We start from the raw sequence: 26586 nt of genomic DNA on the forward strand, positions 1-26586 counted from the left end.
TAAGTACACTAAAGGAATGATGCAGCAATTCACAGAGCTTCTTTGGCAAGAGAGCTTACAAAACCTACTTCTGACGGAAGGATGGTCTGAAATTCCAAGAGTCTCCTGCAACCCCCTTCCTATCCCCTTTGGAGTGAGCCGCGAAGTGGAAGTATTAGTTATGAGTCTCATGTACAAGAACAATCTACTGAACTCGTTTCTCTTCAGAGTTGACAGAGCAGTGGCCTCTCCGCTATGCATCTGTGGCTCGGATGAACAAACAGCACTGCACCTACTATCAAGTTGTGAGCTTGTGGACGCGAATCTACAATGTCAAGCTGAACGAATCATCACCCTGTGTAACAGCGGTAGGTCCATGGTCGATCTAGCAGCTGAGCAGGGCTCCATCATATTGAACTGTTCAAGGGACGAAATGTTTATAAGTGTGTGCGTTGAAATTGTAGAAAGCAAGGGGCTACATCTTAAGTGAAAGATTAATCTTTCGAAAAGATAAGGGTTTATTATAGCATCTAATTTTGCTAATTTTGCTACTACTATGATAAAGAATGAAATACCAAGTATATTGAAGTGTAGTAAAGTGTTATTGGACTTTGCTTATTTGAAAACAAACACCTTTAAATTAAATATTGTTTTAATAACAAGGGAATGAGTTTTTCTATTTGAGCTGTTTAGTTCAAAGAAAAGCAGATATATGGACTGCTTTAAAACTTTTATTTTGGAAAAAGTTTGTTTCAGTAACCATTGAGAACCAGTGGCCTTTTGTAACTGCATCTTTAACCTCAGTTTAACTTTGAAACGTCAAGTGACTGGTAAAGTCAAATATTGTGTTCTATGAACATTTATTCTAGTATTTTGAAGTGTAGAAATTGTTAAGATCTTTAATTTTGTACTAAATTACTGATGTTTTATAACGTTTTAACGGGGTGTAATTTTGTTAGGTAGGTATTTAAAATTATTAGTCTTTTGGAAATTGAAGTTTTGATCTTTACTATTTATTGTTAATAAAATGCTCATTGTAGCCAGTTATTTTAAGATTTTCATCATCATCATATACTCGACCAATTGATCAAAAGAGCAACCTTGAATAAAATCACTTTGACATTCTTCTCTGACATTCTTCTCATCTGATATAATTGAAGCATGATAAAACCCTCACCAGTTACCCATAACTCTGAATAATACTTAGCAACAGTAAATAAATTAAAATAAATTAAAATAAATTAAATTAATCTGAAAATAAGATAAACTTTGACTATAACGATCTCAAAGAGGGTAACGTCAGCCTATTATATTATACGGTTATAGTCGCTGAACAGTAACATATAACTAATTACTATTATCAATATATATCTTTTTAGAGATAATAAACATCAATTCAATTTGAGATAATCATTCACTAATATTTCATCCTATAATTATAAACAGGCGCAACAATTATAAATCAGTAACTGTAGGCGGTGACACAAACAATCAATAAATAAATTGGTAAAATTAAAGTGAATCAACAAATAAATGTAATTAATGTATTAATAAATGAAATTTTAAGTTAACATAAGCTTGACAAAGCTTATTGAGTACAATGTTAAAATCAATAATGGAATTAGAATTGAAGCAACAAAACGATTCAAAGCAGATGAATTCAAAAGATTTTATTCTTATTTTATTTTATTCAGGAAAATATCATATCAAATTATTGAAGCAACAAAACCGTAATATTTGTTATCAAAGAAAAGGGCTACGAGAATTCAGTTTAGAAACTGTTCTATCACAAATATACTAATATATACTATATAGATTTAAATCTTCATGTTCTCCGATTTAACTGAAATTTAAAGTCCTCAGAAGCTATTTAATCGCAAAGAGTCATTGGCATTTCTCGAGTGCAAGCGAGGCGAAAACATCCTGCATAGTTCATAGTTGCACAAACAATGAGAGTCCGAGTAAGGATACGGTAAATGATGACGTCGCGTAACACTGTGATGACATCACGTGAGTAAAGGTTACACGGTGTGTTCGAGGACAGGGGCACCCTTTATCCCCTCCACCGAGCGGGGGTCTGCTTGAAATGCCAGAGCAACTATAAGCTTGTGATCAGGAACTACCCCTGCTGGATACACAACCTGGTGGGATGGAGAGTTAGATTTACCTTACTCGGGAATATTATGACTGGGATAAAGTGGTGGGTTTTGGAACATTCCGCCATATTTTTACCGGTCATTAATTTTTCCAGTCATAAATTAACCCGCTATAATGTTCCCGAGTAAGGTAAACTAATAGTAATACATTTTGATGCTTGGTGGGTTTTGGAAAATTCCGCCATATTTTTCCCGGTCATTAATTTTCCCAGTCATAAATTAACCCGCTATAATATTCCCGAGTAAGGTAAGTGAAATCTGGAAAGCGAAAGCAAAATAAGGGACTATAGCATCAGCGATATAATTTGTTAAATGTGATAAAGTGAAAGTGAAAACACGTGACCTGCATAAGCTCTCTTGGTTTTATCAGATGAAACTGAATCTTATTCACCAGCTGCTGGAGTACCGTCTTCATATCCCTTCCTGAACAGTTGCAAAATCAATTAATTATTTAATTATATATATTTTAAAACTCATTTAGTGCTCTATATACAATTCTATATAATAATTCATTCAATCACGACAGGTTAATATCAAAATTTATAAAATCTAGATTCTAGGTGGCTTAATTTGTAAACGCTTCAGCCTACCTTCCTGTTTAGCACAGAAGTTCTTGCCCCATCTGATGGCAGCGTTGAACTTGGCGATCTCGTCAATATCCAGGTCACGTGCAAATACCAGCTGCAGCACGTGTTCTGATAGGTTACAAAACGAGGGCAGACTCAGTACCTGCCGGGAAACGTGGAGGTAGGATCTGTTGAAACAGGAGATAAGATCTGTGGTCATGGAAACAGGAGGTAAGATCTGTTGTCATGGAAACAGGAGGTAGGATCTGTTGTCGTGGAAACAGGAGATAAGATCTGTGGTCATGGAAATAGGAGATAATATCTGTGTCATGGAAACAGGAGATAAGATCTGTGGTCATGGAAGCAGGAGATAAGATCTGTGGTCATGGAAACAGGAGATAAGATCTGTGGTCATGGAAACAGGAGATAAGATCTGTGGTCATGGAAACAGGAGATAAGATCTGTGGTCATGGAAACAGGAGATAAGATCTGTGGTCATGGAAACAGGAGATAAGATCTGTTGTCATGGAAACATGAGATAAGATCTGTGGTCATGGAAACAGGAGATAATACATGTGGTCATGGAAACAGGAGATAAGATCTGTGGTCATGGAAACAGGAGATAAGATCGTTTGTCATGGAAACAGGATATAAGAACAGATTGCCAGTCAAGTGGCTTGTTTCACTTCATTAAGTAAATATTGAGGGGGGAAAAACCGTAACATTATTTAATCATAAACAAACGTACATCACGAATGTTCTGATCAATAAACTCGAGGAGTTTCTGTAGCATGCTTTTAACACTTTTATACTGGATGAAAAACTCCATGGCGTTCAGCATGTCTATGATGGTATCGAAGGATATGGCTGACGGTAGGATCTTTAAACACGCTTCTCTTAGTTCGGGCAGGTCAAATCTGGGATGAAAAGGTTAACGTGATAGAAGTGTAGTAGTAATTAGTAGTAACCTGGTAACCTAGTTACATAGCAATCTGGTAACATAATAACCTGGTAACCTATAAATTTACCTGTCTGCTGCAGCTATGAGACTGGGAAGATGACTTGTAACGATGTAGCAACTGCCAGTGTGTATATACTGCAGTACAACACTCATTACCTTACAGTTGAACTCTTCCACTGTCACCTGTTAAACACAAGGATATATTTTGTATAAATGTTAAATACATGTCACATATTAACATACTGGGATAACAGGGTGTTTCTAAAGTCTTGCAAGGATGTACTTTTAAATAACTTTTTATGCATTTTTCTAAACTCCATTATGTAAAAAGTTACTGATAGTTCTGAGGTTTAATGGTGACTTCTGAATTTTGTACGTTGCGAAAAACATACGCAAACACTAAAACTCGTACCTTAGGAAGAGTAATCTTGTGTTTCTCGCCGTGTATTGAAGTGGACCCCTTCTTCCGAGGATAGTCTCCAGGATTCAAGTTGTACTCCCTTCTCTCCTTCGGTCTCAACAAGCGGCTGTCAAAGTCATGCAGTGGTGCGTTAACCAGCAGCTTCTGAAACACCCTAAGGGGAAGGGATTTTGTTAACCAGCAGCTTCTGAAACACCCTAAGGGGAAGGGATTTTGTTAACCAGCAGCTTCTGAAACACCCTAAGGGGAAGGGATTTTGTTAACCAGCAGCTTCTGAAACACCCTAAGGGGAAGGGATTTTGTTAACCAGCAGCTTCTGAAACACCCTAAGGGGAAGGGATTTTGTTAACCAGCAGCTTCTGAAACACCCTAAGGGGAAGGGATTTTGTTAACCAGCAGCTTCTGAAACACCCTAAGGGGAAGGGATTTTGTTAACCTGCAGCTTCTGAAACACCCTAAGGGGAAGGGATTTTGTTAACCAGCAGCTTCTGAAACACCCTAAGGGGAAGGGATTTTGTTAACCAGCAGCTTCTGAAACACCCTAAGGGATTTTGGAATTATTGAGTACAACAAGTCTTATCATAATTCTGTGGTTTATTTTGTTCCAGTATAACCAACATCAATGTTCTGGAAATGACGATTTAACAGTAAGCGAAATATTTAAAATATTGAAATAAAAATAGTACCTGCAACGAACAGCCATTATGGCCCGTATGCCAAAGAGAAGACTTTTACTCTTTCCAGCCACAATGACAACGTCGCACAATTCTAAAAGAGAACGAGAGTCTAAATAAAATTGTTATGACGATAAACTTATTTCACCACCCATCTATAACTGTAATGCCAAATCCCGCCCCCCCCCCCCCCCCCCGATTTACCTCAAACATTTATTTTACGCGGATGATTCCTTTCCCCGAATTTATCTTTCCCCAAATGTATCTAGCTAAACACAAGGAAACATTTTTAATCACCTGTTATTGTACTAGAAACATATTCGTTCTCCAGATCTTTGCCGAGCTTGTTGGCGTTCTCGTACCTCTCAAATACGGCGTCCAACAGCGGTGACTGGGGTCTAACTGCACCGAACGGAAGCCACGTTCCTCGTCTGAGAGAATGTTCTGAATTTATTCATCTGACATTTTGTATTCGATGCTGGGTTATTCGGATGAACTGTTATGGTAGAAATGGATGAAAATGACACCAGAAACTTAAATCAAACAGCTTATTATAGAAATAAATACTAAAATGTTAAGAATGCTAAGTTCGTAACAATTACCCATTTTCCATGTGACATTCTCGCTTCTTTGACTCTGTATCCATTCGAAACTTTTGCACTAAGTCTCCTACAACAATATAAGTTATAAACTTTAGGTCTTATTGGCAACATATCGGCTTAACCATAAACAGAAATTCAAGAAAATGGATTTATACAGAATTTCAAGATTTACCAAAAATAAAAAATGTGCCATAAATGAATGAAAATTTTAGAGCCTTCGCTTCACTAAGCGAGTTGTTGGAAGAGATAAAAACGTTTTATGAAGCTACCCAAGCACAACAATGAGTATTTCCCCCAATTACTAGGTTCCCCTACCTTTAATTAAAGAAAGGCCCACACTGTCGAGTGTCAGTGTTACTTACCTAACATCTGGTGTCTTGTTCGCTCTATCATAATCTTGAATTTAGATGCGTTATATGCAGCATGTTGACCGTTAACAATCTTGCAAAGTATGAAGTCTCTGAATGCGTTGTCCTGGAGATTGGTTGGTTTTTTAAATCATAAAAACAATATAAACACCAGTTATCGATGTTAGCTGAAGTATAAGAATATAAACCTTTCCATTCTGCAAAGACTCAAATTTCACGGAAAAATCTAAAACTAAATTTGAAATTAAGAAATTGTTTAGTGAAGAACAAAGACCAAATTGTACCCTTTGAAATACGTAGTCAGGACTGCACTGGGCACCAAACAGTTGGACACCATTCTTCGCAACGAGTGCAACCTGAAATGCAGATATTTGTTATCAATAGGTTCCAAATGAATTACTTGAAGTTTTGATCTCATTGCTTTTTAAAACTTTACCGAGCTCGCAGAAGAATTTGCTTTGACGTGAAAGTTAGTGACAGACACTTCGTTGTCTCTCTTTGTAACGATATTAATTTGCTCCTAAATTTCTTTAGTATATCACTTTGGTTTGTTGACAGGTCACAGGAGAACCGAAAATGGTTCTAATTTTTTATCAACTTATCAGTAAAATGGTCTGGCGAGATATTTTATTGCAGTTCAGATATTAACAGACTTCAGTTTGACGCTAAGATATAACCTCCCCATTCCAAAGTCATTTTCGTTGGTTTATTCTCATCAGTATGCCATGTTGCCAGTGTAAAACGAAGCGTCTTTGATAAGCACAAACGGCGTTAAAAAATGATGCGTGCGCGCGGTGTTCTGTATTTTAAAATAAGCGCGCCATCCAAAAGCGTGCAAAATTTGATTTCGAAATCGATCCCCCAACCTAAACATTTATGCCATATACGGTTATAGATACCACGCAAAGTAACTTATTAAAGAGAATGGGCTTGTAACTTTTGAGAGGGGCATGTGATCATTTTCTTGGATTTAAAACAATCATCATGTACCTTGGTGGAAAAAGAAATCTGCGCTAAAGTATGACATCAAATATAGATTTGGGGATGATACCTGGATAAACAAGAAACGCTTATTTGGTATGATATGACACTGCTGATAAGTGACACAATAGGGCTGCTGTCGGGGTGTAGGCCGAACGAGCACACATTTTACAGATCTGGCCAAATTATAGCATTATTGTGAACTCTGATGTGATACTAACATCTGACGGCTGGTGATTTATGGGCTTAGTATTTTATATGTAGGTAGTACGTATGTTTGTGTGTGGATAGTGTGTATATTTACTTTGAATTCTATGTCTCCCCTTATCTAGTCGTTGGTAATTTAGATTATTCTCTCTCAGGCTGTTACTTAATTTGATAACTACTTTCACACTACTATATTAATAGTTGTTATAACAACAAGTTTGAGGGATTCTGATGAAAAGTTACAGAAAAATCTATAAAACTTCATTAATTTCTTTTTATTAGAACGTCTTCTCACTTATCCAACAGTTAAACTGGTTAATAACATATTTGATTAGTTAATCGGTTAATTAGCTAATTTCAAATTTGGTATAAGTCACATTATAGTCCTTGCCTGAAACCGGACAGACTAAGATAAAGACGTGACGAAGGTGACACTTAATTAAACAAATAGTTAATTGGTTAATTATTTAATTAGCTATGACTCACATTATATCCACCGCCCGCTACAGGCCTGACTACGATAAAGACATGAAGAAAGTGAGACTTGATGCAGGAGGGTCTGAACCGTACTGTTGGTCCATCAAGGAACACAACACACACTATGTCGTTACCTATGTGTCTCTTTCTCTGCAGCTGGGGAGGAGATAATTAATTAAGTAATTATCTGATTAGATAATTAATTAGATTACGTCCGAGATAAAATATGAAGAACGCAATTTCCATTTTGTATATCTTTAATGATCCAACAGCTATTCTGAGGACAGTATAGTTAATTTATTAATTTATACACTTGACCAGTCAAGTGTAAGGTTATCAGATCAATTCTTAATCCATAAATAAACATAACTAGGACGCTTGTCAAGAAGGTCGCACATAGATTTAAGTCAATTTATCTGTGCAATATAACAAAACAAACATCCCGAAAAGTGTGGACATTTTATTAATTTACCTGCTGTAGATCTTCGTAAGAATATGGCAGAAGTGTGGATACGTGAAACATGAACTCGCTTCCTGAACACAAGGAAATATTTCATAACATTAACTTACTACTCAAACACAAGAAAAAGTTTGAGAATATAAACCCAATATGTGAATGTAAAGGGAATCCGGAATACATATCACAAGTTTGAGAGTGTGGATACTGTGGTAGGAAATTGCATATTTCTTTCTGCATTTTTATGTGAAACTTTGTAATATATAACGTAATCACTGAGGGGGAGGGAAGGGGGTTCTAAATGAATATGCGAGTGTGATTTCAATACAATAGCTATGTGTAATACTGATTGCCGAGGAGGGAAGTAGGTCAAAAATTGGCCAACAAGTGATTATGTAACATTTGACGTGTTTTCGCATCTTTGTGGTAACTTTTGTTGAAAGTTTCAAAATATTGTTAAAAAGTAAACCTCGCCAAGTAGTATAAACAGACTCAGTGCCGGTCTGATTGCTGATAGCATCCAGTCCGCCCCTAAAACCTTTGAACCCCTTCAGTGTCACCCTGAAATATTTGAAATACTTTAAATGTCACCCTGAAATATTTTAAATACTTTAAGGGGTAAAGGGGAGATACACCAAAAAAGTTTTTGCTCCGAACATCGATTTTATTTTATAATATGGTTAAATAGACAAAAAGAATAAGATTGCACACCTTCAAAATTTTCTAAAAATATTCCCTCATCGAGAAAAAAAAAATATTTTTCTTTTTCGAAAATTTTTAAAATTTGGAGAAGTCTGTCACTGTAATACCGATAGTTCGGCCATTTTAAAAGTTTTTTGGCTGATTTTTTACTGAACATTACTTACACTCCGTACAAGACAACCCTATAAAGGATTATATAATTGAACAATAAATGACCAAGTTACAGACCGAACAAGGTGAAAAAAGAAAAATTGGGATTTTTGCCTACCACCAAAGTTGTTCATTTTACCACTCGCCCAGGTCATCGGATATCGCTTCAAAAATTCTTGTGAGTGTAGTTGATGATCATGGAAAGCTTTTTGGAACCGGATTTTTCTCAATTTTGAGTTTTAAGCTATGAAATGTGGCCTAAACGACTTAGTAAAATTCATCGTAAAAAAGGGCCAAACATGGCAGATTTAAGGCTTAAAATGCCTATAACTCAAAAAGTATCAGTTTTTTTGAAATAATTTTTACAGGATCGTTATCAGCTTGGTAAGACAGATCTTTTAGTACCAAATTTATAATAGTTCAAGACACAAAATTTGTAAAAAAATGTGTACAATTTGTACAAAATTTATACAAGGGGGGACCCTTGTGTTCGAGCTGGAAAATTATTTAAGACAATTTGTCTTCTAAAATCACCTATTTGGTGCTAAAAGATTCGTCTTCTCAAGCTGATTACGATTCTGTAAAAATTATTTCAAAAGAACTGATACTTTTTGAGTTATAGGCATTTTAAGCCTTAAATCTGCCATGTTTGGCCCTTTTTTACGATGAATTTTACTAAGTCGTTTAGGCCACATTTCATAGCTTAAAACTCAAAATTGAGAAAAATCCGGTTCCAAAAAGCTTTCCATGATCATCAACTACACTCACAAGAATTTTTGAAGCGATATCTGATGACCTGGGCGAGTGGTAAAATGAACAACTTTGGTTGTAGGCAAAAATCCCAATTTTTCTTTTTTCACCTTGTTCGGTCTGTAACTTGGTCATTTATTGTTCAATTATATAATCCTTTATAGGGTTGTCTTGTACGGAGTGTAAGTAATGTTCAGTAAAAAATCAGCCAAAAAACTTTTAAAATGGCCGAACTATTGGTATTACAGTGACAGACTTCTCCAAATTTTAAAAATTTTCGAAAAAGAAAAATATTTTTTTTCTCGATGAGGGAATATTTTTAGAAAATTTTGAAGGTGTGCAATCTTATTCTTTTTGTCTATTTAACCATAATATAAAATAAAATCGATGTTCGGAGCAAAAACGTTTTTGGTGTATCTCCCTGAAATATTTTAAATATTTTAAATCTCCTCCTGAAATATTTGAAATGCCATTAACTTCTCTTACATTGGTTAAACAGCACCCTAGTGCATACCTAACTGCATAATCAGCATAAATAATGGAACCCTTAGCAGGCCCACAACCATATGTGTCAAATCATACTTCATTGACTGACAGGAAATATTTCCCGATGTCGAAGACAATTTGGCACTTTACTTGGCAGTTTAATTCTTCTAGCTTCACTGTATACTTATATATTCTACTAGTGTAACCCGTGCCTACGGCCGGGACTTCACTGTTGCAATTGAAATGCAAAAGTATAAACCCGCCTATTAAATAAGAAAACACGCATTATATTGTCGTATGGAATTATTAACTCTCTCTACAGTCCAAACATACCGCAATGAGTGCCCCCTCCCCTAATAAGCTTATAAGACGATAGTGAATCTTACGCGGCAAACCTAGTTATGATTCATGTACCAACGCTACATATGCAGCTACATATTTAGTAATGGAAGAGAGAGCAAGGCGAGGAGGGAGAAAAAGAGAGCCATTTATGTCATATTTTTGGTACAAAACCATCAATTAAACCACTTACCACAAACCGATTTAAAAAACCCTTTTTCATTTGGCTTCGTCAGAGTTTTCATGGCACTATACCGAAAAAGCCAGTCTCATAACTCTTACCGTTTTCTTGACACGCGCACAGTCACACAGACAGACATACACACATTCTTAGATTAATGTTTAATGTAAGGCCCACAATGTTATAAAATTAGGATCAATAAAGTATCATTTGGCTTCGTCGAAACTATACCGAAAAAAAACCAGTCCCGTAACTCTTACAGTTTTCTTAATTAGCCGCTCAGAAATTACACGCGCACATACACACAGACAGACAATAGACATACAGACAGACACTCTCTCTCTCTCTGTTCTGGTCAACGGTTTCTGGCCTCTTACTAAAAGATGGAGGCCTTCTCACCGTGCCCACAGAATGCAACTCCTGCTAGCTGCACGCCAGGACTCCCAAAGTATATACGAAATCATAAAATAATAAATATCAATGCAACAGACCCTGAGACCCCTGGAGTCTTGAAGCTGTCACTACCTGTCTCAGAGCAAACCCACTTCCGTTGTAGTACTTCTGCGGGCAGACAAGGGACTTCCGAGCAAGGTCAAAGCCTGGGAGATATGTCTCTATGCGGAGATGGGCCTAGGTTGAGTTCCTAATATGGGATTTAGCGAAAGTTCCTGGTGAAGAATCCTTGTAGGTTACCCAAAAGGGTTTTCCCTATCCAGTCTTGTCGACTGTTCCACAAATTTGAAGATTGTATGATTGTAGTTTACTGTTTTTAAGGTAGAGTTTACCAATTATCCTCATTCTGAACGTCATGATCTGGATGCACTTGCAGAGGAGGTGCTGGGATGTTTCTGCTTCTCCTGAAAAGTGTTCACAATCTTGCGTCTCGAAGTTGACATTGTTTGCCACGTTCTGAAAATAAACTAGTGGGCTGTGACCTATCCTGAAAGCGACCATGTAAGCCATCTGATGTGAGTTCCAGAAAAATTAAAGTTCCTGTATTTATATTTGTGAAGGAACATCTCAAGTGGAATGTTCCTTTGTCACTGAGTGTGGCCTAATTGGGAGGAAGGGTTCTGGTCCTATGGGGATGTTGTTGGATTGATCGTCCCTTGCGAAATCGTCCGCTAGTTCTTTACCGTATACTCCTTCATGTCCTGGAACGAAGTTTTGCTCGATGAGAATACCTAGTGAGTTGAGTTGGTCTGAGATGTTCAGAACGAACCTGGAGTTAAAACTGGTGCTGTTAAGCGCTTTAAATGCAGCCTGGGAATCTGAGATCCTAAGTTATCATTAGTCCAGATACTTGCCATTGTATAACGCAAATAGCGGGTACGATTTACTCAATGAACCTGAAGAAGGAATATCTGTCCTGAAATGATACCATGTATGGTCGAGCTAAAAAATGAATCAAAAGTTAGAGTAAATCGTTAAGGACACGTTCATTGAAGTTTGAGGAAATTGGTAAATTTCTAAAACAGCGTTTTTGACGATAGTGGTTTAATTTTAACATATATTAATCTAGCGTGTTCATAAGTTCTGAACATTAGCCACGTGACCCATACTCCCATATGCACTGCTCAAAAATAAAATGTATTGCTTTTAGGCACTATTATGTAAAAAATGTCACATTTTTGTGACATTGTTTACCATAGCTGCCCAATTAGCATTTTTTGGTCTAAAATATAGTAGATTAGGTCAATCTAACAATTATGATACAATGTAGGCCTAAAGGGCAGTGATCGAACGGCTTTAAGGCAACATTTCGTAAACTTTGTCACACTCAGAATACGAGACCTCTTTTCTACTGTGAGGTGTCCTCAAAACCCTTTCAACTCATTATTTGATAGTTCTTCTGCCAATCATAGCCCTAAAATATGTTGTTTTGAAAAATTAACAAATACATGCACTTGGCTATTGGGAAATGATGTAAATTCTGTCACATTATATGGAATTTGAAATTCTTGGTGAATTTCCGAAATCATTTATATCTGATTTTGGTTTGGAAGGCGGGAAAACTCTATATGAGGACGATACACGGATACAGTTGATTGAAGTATAGGGCAGTTGATGTAAACATCGTCACAAAATGATACGAAATCGTTAATGGACACGTTCATGTTGAAGTTTAAGGATATTGGTAAACCAAAAAAAATAACGTGTTCAGAAGTTCTGGACATTAGCCACGTGACCCATACTTCCATATACACGGCTCAGAAATACAATTTATTGTTTTTAGGTACTATAATGTAAAAAATGTCACATTTTTGTGACTGTGTTAACCATAGCTGCCCAATTAGCATTTTTTTGGTTTAAAATATAGTACATTAGGTCATTCTAACAATTATGTTACAACATTTGGCTAAAGGGCAGGGATCGAACGGTTTTAAGGCAATATTTCGTAAACTTTGTCACACTCAGAATACGATACCTCTTTTCTACTGTGAGGTGTCCTCAAAACCCTTTCAACTCATTATTTGATGGTTCTTCTACCAATCATAGTAAAATATGTTGTTTTGAAAAGTTAGCAAATACATGCACTTATTGGGAAATGATGTAAATTCTGTCACATTATATATGGAATTTAAAATTTTGGGTGAATTGCCGAAATCATTTATATCTGATTTTGGTTTGGAAGGCGGGAAAACTGTATATAAGGACGATTCAAGTTAAGGGCAGTTGATGTAAAAATTGTCACAATAATAATAAGGGCAGTTGATATGAAAGAAAATCTATCTAACTAATGCAATGGCTGATGTGACGAAATTTACATTTCTTGACCCTATTTTGAAGAAACATGCCTCGATTAGAATTCAATATTCTTCCAGGAATTATTGGTAGGTTATTATTCAGCAAATCAGAACTCAAGTTTAACAATTCTGAGTTTAATTTTACTAAGTTACCGAAATGTGACGAAATTCACTTTTCCTGCCCCAACAGTATAATTTCAATGTGATGAAAAATGGGCATGGGTTTCTATATTTCCTTATCTCTGAATTAATCATTTCAAACTATAATTAGGACTGTTGATGTGAAAGAAAATGTATCTAAATTTTACAATGACGTATTTGACAAAATTTACATTTCTTGACCCTATTTTGAAGAACCATACCCCGATTAGAATTCAATATTCTTCCAGGAATTATTAGTAGGTTATTATTCAGCAGATCATCAGAACTCAAGTTTGACAATTCTGAGTTTAATTATACTAAGTTACCGAAATGTGACGAAATTCACTTTTCCTGCCCCAAAAGTATAATTTCAATGTGATGAAAAATGGGCATGGGTTTCTATATTTCCTTTATCTCTGAATTAATCATTTCAAACTATAATTAGGACTGCTGTTGTGAGAGAAAATGTATCTAGATTTTCACAATGACGTATGTGACAAAATTTACATTTCTTGACCCTATTTTGAAGAACCATACCCCGATTAGAATTCAATATTCTTCCAGGAATTATTAGTAGGTTATTATTCAGCAGATCATCAGAACTCAAGTTTGACAATTCTGAGTTTAATTATACTAAGTTACCGAAATGTGACGAAATTCACTTTTCCTGCCCCAAAAGTATAATTTCAATGTGATGAAAAATGGGCATGGGTTTCTATATTTCCTTTATCTCTGAATTAATCATTTCAAACTATAATTAGGACTGTTGATGTGAAAGAAAATGTATCTAAATTTTACAATGACGTATGTGACGAAATTTACATTTCTTGACCCTATTTTGAAGAACCATACCCCGATTAGAATTCAATATTCTTCCAGGAAATATTGGTAGGTTATTTTTCAGCAAATCAGAACTCAAGTTTAACAATGCTGAGTTTGATATCACTAATTTACCGAAATGTGACGAAATTTACTTTTCCTGCCCCAACAGTATAATTTCAATGTGATGAAAAATGGGCATCGGTTTCTATATTTCCTGTATAAATCCATTCCAACTATAATAAGGGCAGTTGATATGAAAGAAAATCTATCTAACTAATGCAATGGCTGATGTGACGAAATTTACATTTCTTGCCCCTATTTTGAAGAATCATACCTCAATTAGTATATAATGTTACTTTATCACCATCACTATGTCGATAAATTTGTTATTTTGCCAACACGGAGCAAATAAAATTATAATTTTTTTTTGTGACGAAATTTACAAATTTTTACCCTGTTCAGGTGTTGAAATTTATCCAATGTTGACATATCACTGCCATATAATAATTTATATGACCGGCGTATGGTTGAAATATTGTTAATTGATCCATAGTACGTAATATAGGGTGTTTAAGTTGGTATACTAATATTTACTCAATTTCACATGTATGTTGAGATATCATACAAATTTATGTGACTAAATTTACCTATTTCTGCCTTCTGTATTTGTATTTGCCTATAACAATGAAATATGTGAACAATTGCAAACACATTCAGCTCACAAAATAATGCTAGACTATTCGGCATTTCTTGTCAGGATGTCATAAACATCCCTCATATAAATTTCTTAATGTGTGACGGAGTTTACATGGTGCTACCATTTAAGGAAAAAAGTCGCTAAATATGTAGATAATAGTCATATACAGCTATTCTATGAATTGGAAATTCGAAAATTTGGTCAAACACGGCAACAAGGGGTCCATATAAAATCCGTCACGTTTTTATAGTGTGACAAAGTTTACAACTCACTGCCGGCCGCATTTAAGCGATATCTTATCGTCTGATAAAGATATCGTTATGCGACAAAGTTTATCTAGAGGATGAAACGATTGTCTTAGGGTTAGAGGGTTTATATAGTTACATAGTGTGACACATTTTACATCATCGTGCCATTCAGTAGGGTCACTAATATTTACCAATATCCTCAAACTTCAATGAACGTGTCCTTAAACGTTGTATGTCCTATTTGCATCCCCTAAGCATTGCATTGATGTTTATTCCTGGTCCGGTTAGCTTTGCGTCTCAGAACTAAAGAGGTCCACTATGCTTTAGTGAGCTATGCTGTCCAACAGGGTACTGTAGATCTAAGGGTTCCCCGTGTAATGGGGCAGGCTGTGAAAAAGCATCTCTGCAGGATGTCCGAGATGAACTGTTTTCGAGTGTTGAGAACTTCCGCTGTAGAACTGAGTAGAACCAGTTGCAGTAGGGGTGTCAGTCAAACACTGCTGGCTACTAGATGATTGTAGAGCGTCCAGTCACACTTCAATGAAGAGTGTGGCAAAGCTAACCCGGTCCCCTGAAAAGTGGTTATTGGATGAAGAAGTGCCAGGAATTCTCGCTATCAGTGTGTCCTCGTAGTCAGAGTTGACATCCCTAACACTGTCTTATCACGAGCCTGTGTCTAGCGTGTGTCAGCGAATTGGAATCCCTAGCTCTGTGGTGGGTGACTTCGATGGGACCTGAAAGCTGAAAGAGAATTTCCTGGTGATTTAATAGCTCTTAGAGCTATGTATCTGTGTCTAACGTATCGTCGTTTGTGTGTGTACTATCTTGTAACCTGATATCTGAAAGAGAAATTTCCTGGTGCTTGGTAGCTGTTAGTGTTGACTTCCTGGTTCCTATGGGAACTTTGAGTTGGCAAGTCCCAACCTTTGTACTCAACAAGAGAGCACACCACCCGTTAGTGCCAACCAGGCCACACCACGTGGAGGTTCGGGGAGGATTTCGTGACAGACACACAGACAGACAGACATACAGACAGAAACACAGACACACATTCTGAGATTATTATATAAACTATTAGGATCTTCCTCCCTATTCTATTTAAAGATTTAACACCTGAAGCACTTCCCACGTACAATATACACACTCTGCACACATTCCAATTGTATTGTTTATATTAGTCACTGTTAAAGCATATAAAGTAATGAGGTTAACATGATACGGGTGGCTCCTTGTACAGCCCTTACATTGGAACTCAAATATCAAGTTACATTATAGTCGTTGCCGTTTCGTTTTGTTAAAGTGCTTTAGTCCAGCTTTTAAATACTGCAGTCTTTTGAATTTGGAGCGTATATTTGACGCTTTGCCCTTGTCAGAGGGTCTATCATATTGAATTGAAATTGAGATTGGCTTTATCTCCTCTGAGTTGCATACAAATGACACACACGTTATTACCGACGTTTCGCCACCATGGCTTCTTCAAGGCGGACCAAATACCTTGTAACGTTATGACCTGGTAAATATCATTAATATCCATATTAATGTAAAATAAAACTCTGAATAGTAATAAAGTCTGCAGTCTTTTAGTGGAAATCTTGGACACAAATACCCGGGCCCCAAAAATCTGCTTATAATTCTACAAATTATCTGATATTTGCGTATTAAAGAACGTCATTATATGCAAAAACTGTTGCCTTATAATACACCAGCAGCCAGAAGGCCGCTGTCATCCTAACGTTTATTTTATGTGTTCACCGGTCAATTGAAGGGTCGATCGAACAAGCATTGAATTCATGAAACACTGTAGATATGTAATTCTGTGAATGTTTACTATACAAGCTAGATGTTAACAGATCTAGAATGGAGAACTGCAATCAGTAAACTTTTCCAACCCCTCCTCTCTGAGTCTCCGAGGTGGCTCACGTGATACAGACACAAATGTAATCAGGGAGAAATTCAACATTGTCGAGGAAGTTATTGAGTATTTAATTTTATATCGTCATTTTCATCTTGTTTTGTGTTCTTTTGTTTCATTATCAATTTTTATCTAGCTATATGTCTATGGAACTGCGTTAACAACAACATTACATAACAAGATGATAGGATTGGTGGTACTTCTTCTCTGCCCAAATATTTCTGAAGGTGGGCAATCTTGACAATCATCTTTCGTAAAATAATTAACGTAATTTATTGATCCTAATTTTACACTAGTAACTTTATAATGAACAGAGAAGGTAAAATTGCTCAAAACGTGAATTTTTGATATTTCTACTAGTGTCAGCAGCTTAACGACAAATTTGAATGTGCAAACTGCGAATGAAGAATGTGTTAAGTAATAGAATTTGCTATTTGGACACGAATTTGCTCATTGAAGTTTGAGGATAATGGTAAATATTAGTGACCTTATTAAACGGCACGATGAGGTAAAATTTGTCACGCTATGAAACTATGTAAACCCTCAATTGTTAGGATAATCGTTTCATCCTCTAGGTAAACTTCGTCACAACGATATCTTTATCAGATACATCGATTAAATTCGGCCGGCAGTGAGTTGTAAATTTTGTCACACTATAAAAACGTGACAGAGTTTACATGGCCCCTTGCTGTCGTGTTTGACACCATTTTCGAATTTCCAGTTCATAGGATAGTTCCATATGACTATTATTTACATATTTATCGACTTTTTTCGTTAAATGGTACCTCCCTTGGAGATTAATGAAATTAATTCGCAGGGTTTAGTTTAGTAGATACGAATGGTCATATTGTTGGCAGTGGAATTCTTGGGTTGCTGATTTTCGATGGAGGAACAGTTTGTGGCCATTATTTCACTGATTACTCAGCTGACGCTATTTGTCGTAAAATGGGATACAATGGTCAAATGTTTTGGACATCCGGTAGGAAATGGGACATCCAGTCAACTTATGATATTACTATGGACGACGTTATATGCAGCAGTGGTGAATGGAGTTCATGTTCATATTCATTATCACACAATTGTGGTAATTATGAAGACGTGTTTCTACAGTGTGATGAAATTGGTGAGTCGATCTTATTATTAGGGAGAAGGAGAGGGATAGGGATAGGGAGAGGGAGAGGGAGAGAGAGAGGGAGAGGGGGAGGGAGAGAGAGAGGGAGAGGGGGAGGGAGAGGGAGAGGGAGAGGGAGAGGGAGAGGGAGAGGGAGAGGGAGAGGGAGAGGGAGAGGGAGAGGGAGAGGGAGAGGGAGAGGGAGAGGGAGAGGGAGAGGGAGAGGGAGAGGGAGAGGGAGAGGGAGAGGGAGAGGGAGAGGGAGAGGGAGAGGGAGAGGGAGAGGGAGAGGGAGAGGGAGAGGGAGAGGGAGAGGGAGAGGGAGAGGGAGAGGGAGAGGGAGAGGGAGAGGGAGAGGGAGAGGGAGAGGGAGAGGGAGAGGGAGAGGGAGAGGGAGAGGGAGAGGGAGAGGGAGAGGGAGAGGGAGAGGGAGAGGGAGAGGGAGAGGGAGAGGGAGAGGGAGAGGGAGAGGGAGAGGGAGAGGGAGAGGGAGAGCAATTATCAATAAACAAATCATTAAACATTTAGATTCTAGAGTTGATATTATTAATGAAATGAATTCGCAGATTTTAGTTTAGTAGATACGAATGGTCATATTGTTGGCGCTGGAATTCTTGGGTTGCTGATCATCAATGGAGGAACAGTTTGTGACGGTTCTTTCACTGATTACTCAGCTGACGCTATTTGTCGTAAAATGGGATACAATGGTCAAATGAGTTGGACATCCGGTAGTAAGTGGGACATCCAGTCAAATTATGATACTACCCTGGACGAAGTTTCATGCTACAGTGATGGTTGGAGTTCATGTTCATATTCATTATCACACAATTGTGGTAATTATGAAGGTCACGTGTTTCTACAGTGTGATGAAATTGGTGAGTCGATCTTATTATTAGGGAGAAGGAGAGGGATAGGGAGAGGGAGAGGGAGAGGGAGAGGGAGAGGGAGAGAGAGAGGGAGAGGGGGAGGGAGAGGGAGAGGGAGAGGGAGAGGGAGAGGAAGAGGGAGAGGGAGGGGGAGAGGGAGAGAGAGAGGGAGAGGGAGAGGGAGAGGGAGAGGGAGAGGGAGAGGGAGAGGGAGAGGGAGAGGGAGAGGGAGAGGGAGAGGGAGAGGGAGAGGGAGAGGGAGAGGGAGAGGGAGAGGGAGAGGGAGAGGGAGAGGGAGAGGGAGAGGGAGAGGGAGAGGGAGAGGGAGAGGGAGAGGGAGAGGGAGAGGGAGAGGGAGAGGGAGAGGGAGAGGGAGAGGGAGAGGGAGAGGGAGAGGGAGAGGGAGAGGGAGAGGGAGAGGGAGAGGGAGAGGGAGAGGGAGAGGGAGAGGGAGAGGGAGAGGGAGAGGGAGAGGGAGAGGGAGAGGGAGAGGGAGAGGGAGAGGGAGAGGGAGAGGGAGAGGGAGAGGGAGAGGGAGAGGGAGAGGGAGAGGGATTATCAATAAACAAATCATTAAACATTTAGATTCTAGAGTTGATATTATTAATGAAATGAATTTGCAGATTTTAGTTTAGTAGATACGAATGGTCATATTGTTGGCGCTGGAATTCTTGGGTTGCTGATCGGCAAAGGAGGAACAGTTTGTGACGGTTATTTCACTGATTACTCAGCTGACGCTATTTGTCGTAAAATGGGATACAATGGTCAAATGAGTTGGACATCCGGAAGTAAGTGGGACATCCAGTCAAATTATGATACTACCCTAGACGAAGTTTCTTGCAGCAGTGGTGAATGGAGTTCATGTTCATATTCATTATCACACGATTGTGATCGTAGTGAAGACGTGTTTCTACAGTGTAATAGAATTGGTGAGTCGATCTTATAATTAGGGAGAGGCAACGTCCTTCTCCCAAAACAAAAATCCCTAGCCAGAGTCGCAAAACGAGCCCAATCCTCAGGCTCAGCTCACCACTCCTCTGACTATATGAGGACTTTGTGGTACCTCCCACCTGTAACCTGACCCACTATCCCGCTCACTTATAGAAACCAAAATTTGGTCCCAGGTCTCCTGTATCACGTGATATGACGCAGTATACCACGTGTTCAATTCTAATATAGGAAGAAAAATTAATAATAATCTAGAGAGCAAAAATTGCACTAAAATGACGCAATTAGGTCCTCAAACTGTAGGCTTACAAAACCAATCGTGAAAGAATTTTAAAAGCTAGTGACCGATTTCATTCTAGGTGAGGAAACTGACAACCGAACAGATATAAGTTGGAAAGAAGCGTGGCAACATTCCCGGCTCATTCCAGCTGACCTGGAAAAGTTTGACCTGCACCTAAAAACTTCTAGTTTTGAGCGTAGTAATGATAAGATTGTGGTAATGTTTCATAATAAAGAAGAACGGTTAGTAGGAGGTATTTCTATCATGTTCTATGACGCTGTGGTGTACGATCTATTGCTTTGTGATGATACGAATAATGTGCGCCATTTCCCGTCATATCTATCTAGAGATATAGATAAGCATTGGGTAATACAAAAAGATGGTTATAGAATCAGAATTCGTTGTAACGGAGTGCAGGTCCTAGACACAACAGTGTCCTCCGGGACATGTCATGGTAAATGGTCTGATCGGAGCAAATACTGGGGACAAAATGTGAGCAGTATAAAGTTCATGAGAACTGACAGAGATTGGCAGGACACTGCGACAAACTATTATTACATAGACTCCGGTTAGTTAGTGGGTGGTTTTTTAGTTAATTGACAGATAATTATTCCTTAATTGCAACTTATCGATTGAAAGTTATGTTGGACGCCACCACTAAGTTATCATCAGTAAAAGTTTGTTTTGGATTTTGCAATTTATACGATTCATCAATGAACAAAGCCTAAATCAACCGTATTTTTTGTTTCAGAAAGGGATGAGACTGAGAGCAAGAGTAAAAAAATGCCCGCAACGACTATTGTTATTATAATCTTGGTTATATTATTCGTTATCGTGGTCGGTGTTTATGTTTATCATGTTAAACGCAAGAATAAAACTGTACGAAATAATATGCGAGAGGAGCCAGTGTTTCCAGCGCCACCAGATAATGTGCGAGAGGAGCCAGTGTTTCCAGCGCCGCCAGATATTATGCGAGAGGAGCCAGTGTTTCCAGACCAAACTCTGTCGGATGTTGCTCCGCCGAAATATGAAGAATCTGTTAGAGCGTTTGGTGAAGAGACTGTACCAAGCTATGAAGACGTAATGGGTTATAGTGGTGGTTATGGTGATGGTGGTGATGGTCATGGTGGTGGTGGTGACTGATGAAAATAAATGAACAATCCACGTTAACCTAAGTACGGCCACCCCGTAATCGAATTTTTGTGAAGATGTGAATTTTTAAAAATTCCCAATTTGTTAAATACATTTTCGGCGAATGTTTGCAAACTTCTCGTAAGCGAATGAGTCGATTTGATATTTTCCATTTAATTATTTAATTGATTTATAAAATTATAAATAAAGAATTATAGCTGAAAATTATTAAGAAACAAAAAATGACGAATTTTTTTCAAGAGGCCACTTTTTATAAACGTGGAGTGGATGTGTAAAATTATGAGAAAAGATAATATACGAGAGGAGCCAGTGTTCCCAGAACAAACTCTGTCGAATGTTGCTCCGCCGAAATATGAAGAATCTGTTAGAGCGTTTAGTTAGGAGAATGTACCAAGCTGGTCGTAATGATGGTGGTAGTGGTGGTGATGGTGGTGGTGGTGGTGACTGATGAAAATAAATGAACAATCCATTTTAATAACCTTAAGATACTGCAAGCGATAGAATAGAAATTTAATCCGACTGGAAAATCCCCAAATTAACGATTACAAACTCACCGTTTACCAAGAAGTCTGAGAAAATCTTCGAATCTGGGGCTGTCAGGTTGGTTGCTGAATATTTCCTCTTCGTTACTTTGGAATTCCTTCAAGTAAACCACTCCTACCTTAATGTTAGAAGTTAATTAATTGATTTTAAATGGAAATTAGTAATTATTTCATCTAAAGAGCTATTAACAGGTAAACAAGGGCGTCTTGTTAATAAGCGTATTATCTTTCCTGTCCACAAATATTACTCATATATTAATTATTATTATGAATATTGTGCTAAGCTCTGATTATAAGCTTAAACCTCGCAAAGCGCACATATCACAAATTATAGTCGCATCTTCGAAGATTCGCATGCTATCCAGAGGTTATTGATCAACACTAAGCTATTCAAAATTCGAAATGCCCAGCTGGATTGATTTAATTTTAACCCAAACTGAAATGAAAACCTTAAATTGTCGCTTGAAGAAAGCCTCGTCCAGCTTCAGAAGCTCTCTCTTTGCTCGATGATGTGAGACAGTGACGAAAGGGTTTGTGAATCCCATTTCCTTTCCTACCGCTCGAACCACTTCGTCCCTCTCGTACCTGAAACAAAAGGAAATATCACATTCACAGTTTCATTTTACAACAAAATGACAAATTTCAATCTGTCAAAACAGTTAATTGACAAGGAAATACCGCACATGTTATGTCGAATAGGTGCGATTTCTCACGGACAATAATCCAGAGCCCCAACTTAAAGGAACCAGAATTAATAGGAATCGGATGTTTCCTTCTTGGTGCACGTGAGAAGCAAGTTTGGGAGGACTCTCGACAAACCTACCTATTAGCAGTAATAGCAGTAGGTTGTAGTAGGCCGTGTGCAATGTGACAATAGCCCCTCACTAATATTCTAAAGTGTTCTCTTGTTCCTGATGTGACCTGGTATGCAACAAAACGTTACATTAATTAATATTCAATTATCAATCAATTCTTAAAACCAATTAACTAATAACATCACATACATTTGTGTCGTTGTTTCAAGTCTGATCATAATATTTATGGTATTTATGGTATTTGTTACCTCCTGTTTAAAGCTGAGAATACAGGGCCCAGCTCCGTCCTCGACTGTATAGTAATTCCAATGATCGTACCCGCTAAAGTGTACCCTGTATATGTCGTCTTCGTGAAGCTCAATCTGCAACACGATCACAAATTAATAACCAATTAATGACGTGTTATCTAACGCCTCCAAATTCTTAACATTTAGCAGTCAGCTTTTCGCCGTCATGCTATAATTATCGATATAAAGCAACTGCTACGGCTGATTAATCTTTAAAGAGTCTCAATATCAAGACTTGCCTCTATGGGTGTTAGATCGTACTGAGCCGGGATCTCAATCCAGAACTTCTCATCACACTCACACAGTTTGTTAGTGTTCAGGTGATTGCTGGTTATACAGTTCGTTTTAGGGGGAACGTCTTGGAAACATTCCTGAAATTCCAGCTGTTACCATGGTCCGTTGCTAGGGTTATTTCAAATACGCTCAAATTCCAGCTGTTACCATGATCCATTGCCAGGGTTATTTCAAATACGCTCAAATTCCAGCTGTTACCATGGTCCGTTGCCAGGGTTATTTCAAATACGCTCAAATTCTAGCTGTTACCATGGTCCGTTGCTAGGGTTATTTCAAATACACTCAAATTCCAGCTGTTACCATGGTCCGTTGCTAGGGTTATTTCAAATTCCAGCTGTTACCATGGTACGTTGCCAGGGTTATTTCAAATACACTCCAATTCCAGCTGTTACCAATTACCATGGTCCGTTGCTAGGGTTATTTCAAATACACTCAAATTCCAGCTGTTACCATGGTCCATTGCTAGGGTTATTTCAAATACACTCAAATTCCAGCTGTTACCATGGTCCGTTGCCAGGGTTATTTCAAATACGCTCAATAATGAAAGGAAAATGCAAAAATGAACGGTAAAAACCTTTATTTGAGATTTAGCGAGGATTATGCTTTGGAATGTCCGTAATTCTGCCATAAACCTGTCCGAGCTTGTCTCGATGTAGGAGGATCCACAATCAACTGCGTGTACTGCTCTGTGGAAAATCAGGGTTACCGTTGGTTACTAATTAGTAACCAAAACAGTTATTAGTCAGGGTTGGAACTTACTAGTGCTGTGAGTTATTAATTAGTAACCGAAACACTTGCATTACCAAGTAACCTTGTTGTACACACTGACTCTAATATCTGGGGTAATAAGAATATTAGTATTGTTACATGTCCAGGAGATGTCGGGATTACACAGGGTCAGGCGGTCCTGGTGTTGTATTTAATTATATATTATATATATTGTATTACTATTGGTAAACCTATCTATGTAGTATGTATCGTGTATTTGTAGATCAACAAATATTTGCAATTCAATAATTTGTTATTGAGCTCTAAAGTTAATAAATACAACCATTTAGAAAGATAAAATACAGTGGGAAAATGGACAATTTATTTCATGTATGTATGACTGAAATAGCGAAAATGGTAGGATAGGTTTCCCGGTCAAGATAGAAGGCAAGATAAACTTCGCCAATTTTACGAAAGCAAAAATTCCCGGAAATGAAAAACAAATCCTTCGGCTTCCTGTAATTGGCTGGTTGCACTTGTGTAACAATATGGCTGTTGGAATACTCCGAAGTAAAATAAGTGTCTAGATTTAAAAAAATAACGAAAGCCTGTGATCACCAGTAATCAAAAGAATTAAGTGACGAAAAAATAAAGTTGTTTAATGTTTATGGAGTTATTTATCTTATTATCTACCTTTATAAGCGGACTGCATTTTTGCTTTATAATGGTTAGTAAACATAGTACACGACAGAAAACAAAACCCCCAACACTATTCTATACCACCTGTCCAAACTATTAAAGTTATTAATCCCATAATTTAGAGATTAACAGGAATCTAACGTTGGGGTGTGGGCTGGTATGTACCTGGTATGTAAGGGCAAGCACAGGTTCGACAGATTCTCACTCCATATACGGGATGATTGATGAGTAGTACCCGATGTTTTTAGAGAGAGAGAGAGAGAGAGAGAGAGAGAGAGAGAGAGAGAGAGAGAGAGAGAGAGAGAGAGAGAGAGAGAGAGAGATAGGGTGTTGATTAATTAATTAATTTATTGAATAATAATTAATTAGTACCTTTCAGCGTTGAGGGTGTTGGTGTTCTGATATTCAGTGAGTAGGGCAGCTGGGCAGAACCTCCCCTGAACACGTGATACATTATAACAGAACACGTGATACATTATAACAGAACACGTGATACATTATAACAGAACACGTGATACATTATAACAGAACACGTGATACATTATAACAGAACACGTGATACATTATAACAGAACACGTGATACATTATAACAGAACACGTGATACATTATAACAGAACACGTGATACATTATAACAGAACACGTGATACATTATAACAGAACACGTGATACATAAGATCAGCTCAAACCCCATTAGACTCGCCCTATCAAAGTAAATAAGGATTAAGTGGAAAAATGGGAAAATGAACATTCATTTTAAAAACAATGAACACAATTATCATTTGATAAGACATATTTCTCGAATGCGTGATAATAGCAAATCATAACAGAATGAATTATCTCGATCAGGCACTCAGTGACTGAGGAATAACACAAACTTTTGCACTAATCAGTAAAAAACGTGGTTATTCCATTGTGAAGAGACGAGATAGGAGACAAACCTTGAACTTGGTTACAGCTCCAGATATCTCTGCAGTGTCAGAGCTTGTGTGATTTGAGCACGTCAGAAACATTGCATGATTCTCAAACCTGTCAAGGTGTTAGCTTTTGATTTCCGACGTCAGGTATGTAAATATTTTGAATATTCAAATCCACTGTGAGCTCTTATCGAGAAGAATGATGATCCATCGCAACTAATGATACACTTAGTTTCACACTAGAAAGTACATACAGCATAACAAAACATAAACTGTTAGAGGAAAACTTATACATAAAGTATAGCTTATTCATTGGCTAAAAAGTAATTAGTGATGATTTGATTTCTGCAAAGTGCTCAAAAAGACTACATAACTAAGGGCTTGAACGGTAACGAGTGAAAGTGATAATAATTTTAATCCTTCAATCCTCAATAAACTCTATACACTGCTTACTGATTACATTATCAAGCACATAATTAAACAAGAAGTGAACTGTTAACCTGAAAGTAGTGAGGTTGAGAGGGACATTACAAACTTGACATCTGAAGCATTTCATGTGAACCCGCCCTACCGAGGGAAGTGTAACATTCGGACCACAGTCAACTCTGAAATAACATTGATTGATTAATTTATGAATAATCCTTTTGGTTACTTGATTTATTTCCAAACAATACTATGTTAATTAAGATTACCTGGCTGTTTATTTTAGTTTGTTTTTAATTAATTATTTCCATAAGGAAAGACATTGTGGTATTGCAGCTGAAAGAGTGTTTTGATAAAAATCAATTCATAATGAATAGTAATAATAATCACTATAATTAATAGTGATTACCTGTCCATGGCATCTTTACAAACAAGACACACATTCGCGGAGGTGGAGGCCATGGTCATACTATAAAAATAACAATTATTCTCAACATATATTAAGACGACAATAATACCA

At 37.6% G+C, this 26586-nt stretch overlaps 3 protein-coding genes across 3 annotated transcripts in view; 2 read left to right on the plus strand and 1 right to left on the minus strand.

Moving 5' to 3' along the window:
- LOC134822382 (probable ATP-dependent RNA helicase ddx6) overlaps nucleotides 1-26586 on the plus strand; it is a 111823-nt gene that overhangs the window by 49310 nt on the left and 35927 nt on the right. The window lies entirely within an intron of this gene.
- Nucleotides 1085-26531, minus strand: LOC134822379 (uncharacterized). The gene is made up of 24 exons (XM_063833405.1): nucleotides 26476-26531; nucleotides 26144-26248; nucleotides 25668-25755; nucleotides 25099-25163; nucleotides 23894-24005; nucleotides 23265-23396; nucleotides 22987-23100; nucleotides 22747-22844; nucleotides 22373-22508; nucleotides 21936-22042; nucleotides 8319-8410; nucleotides 7865-7926; nucleotides 7402-7548; nucleotides 6012-6083; nucleotides 5722-5833; nucleotides 5360-5426; nucleotides 5055-5188; nucleotides 4770-4851; nucleotides 4075-4237; nucleotides 3730-3845; nucleotides 3450-3618; nucleotides 2726-2864; nucleotides 2479-2558; nucleotides 1085-2120 (listed from the first exon to the last, which is right to left on the minus strand). Exons 1-24 carry the CDS (start codon nucleotides 26526-26528, stop codon nucleotides 2001-2003), a joined length of 2565 nt encoding a protein of 854 aa, XP_063689475.1. The 5' UTR covers nucleotides 26529-26531; the 3' UTR covers nucleotides 1085-2000.
- LOC134822381 (deleted in malignant brain tumors 1 protein-like) lies at nucleotides 17152-21503 on the plus strand. Its single transcript, XM_063833408.1, has 6 exons — nucleotides 17152-17251; nucleotides 17842-18147; nucleotides 18702-19010; nucleotides 19625-19930; nucleotides 20309-20797; nucleotides 20981-21503. The coding sequence occupies exons 1-6, from the start codon at nucleotides 17206-17208 to the stop codon at nucleotides 21370-21372; spliced, it is 1848 nt and encodes a 615-aa protein (XP_063689478.1). The 5' UTR covers nucleotides 17152-17205; the 3' UTR covers nucleotides 21373-21503.

Source organism: Bolinopsis microptera, chromosome 10 (assembly GCF_026151205.1).
Source record: "Bolinopsis microptera isolate Bmic1 chromosome 10, MBARI_Bmic_1.0, whole genome shotgun sequence".
Lineage (NCBI taxonomy): Eukaryota > Metazoa > Ctenophora > Tentaculata > Lobata > Bolinopsidae > Bolinopsis > Bolinopsis microptera.

What these genes read in the sequence shown, in the direction of transcription:
- LOC134822381 (XM_063833408.1), top strand. Translation starts at nt 17,206, where the DNA reads ATGATAGGATTGGTGGTACTTCTTCTCTGCCCAAATATTTCTGAAG. An exon ending in TCTACAGTGTAATAGAATTG is followed by an intron (nt 19,931 to 20,308) that starts GTGAGTCGATCT and finishes ATTTCATTCTAG; the next exon opens with GTGAGGAAACTGACAACCGA. An exon ending in CTATTATTACATAGACTCCG is followed by an intron (nt 20,798 to 20,980) that starts GTTAGTTAGTGG and finishes TTTTTGTTTCAG; the next exon opens with AAAGGGATGAGACTGAGAGC.
- LOC134822379 (XM_063833405.1), bottom strand. Translation starts at nt 26,528, where the DNA reads ATGGCCTCCACCTCCGCGAATGTGTGTCTTGTTTGTAAAGATGCCATG. An exon ending in TCTTCAAGCGACAATTTAAG is followed by an intron (nt 22,043 to 22,372) that starts GTTTTCATTTCA and finishes TCTAACATTAAG; the next exon opens with GTAGGAGTGGTTTACTTGAA. An exon ending in TGTTTATACTACTTGGCGAG is followed by an intron (nt 7,927 to 8,318) that starts GTTTACTTTTTA and finishes CCTTGTGTTCAG; the next exon opens with GAAGCGAGTTCATGTTTCAC.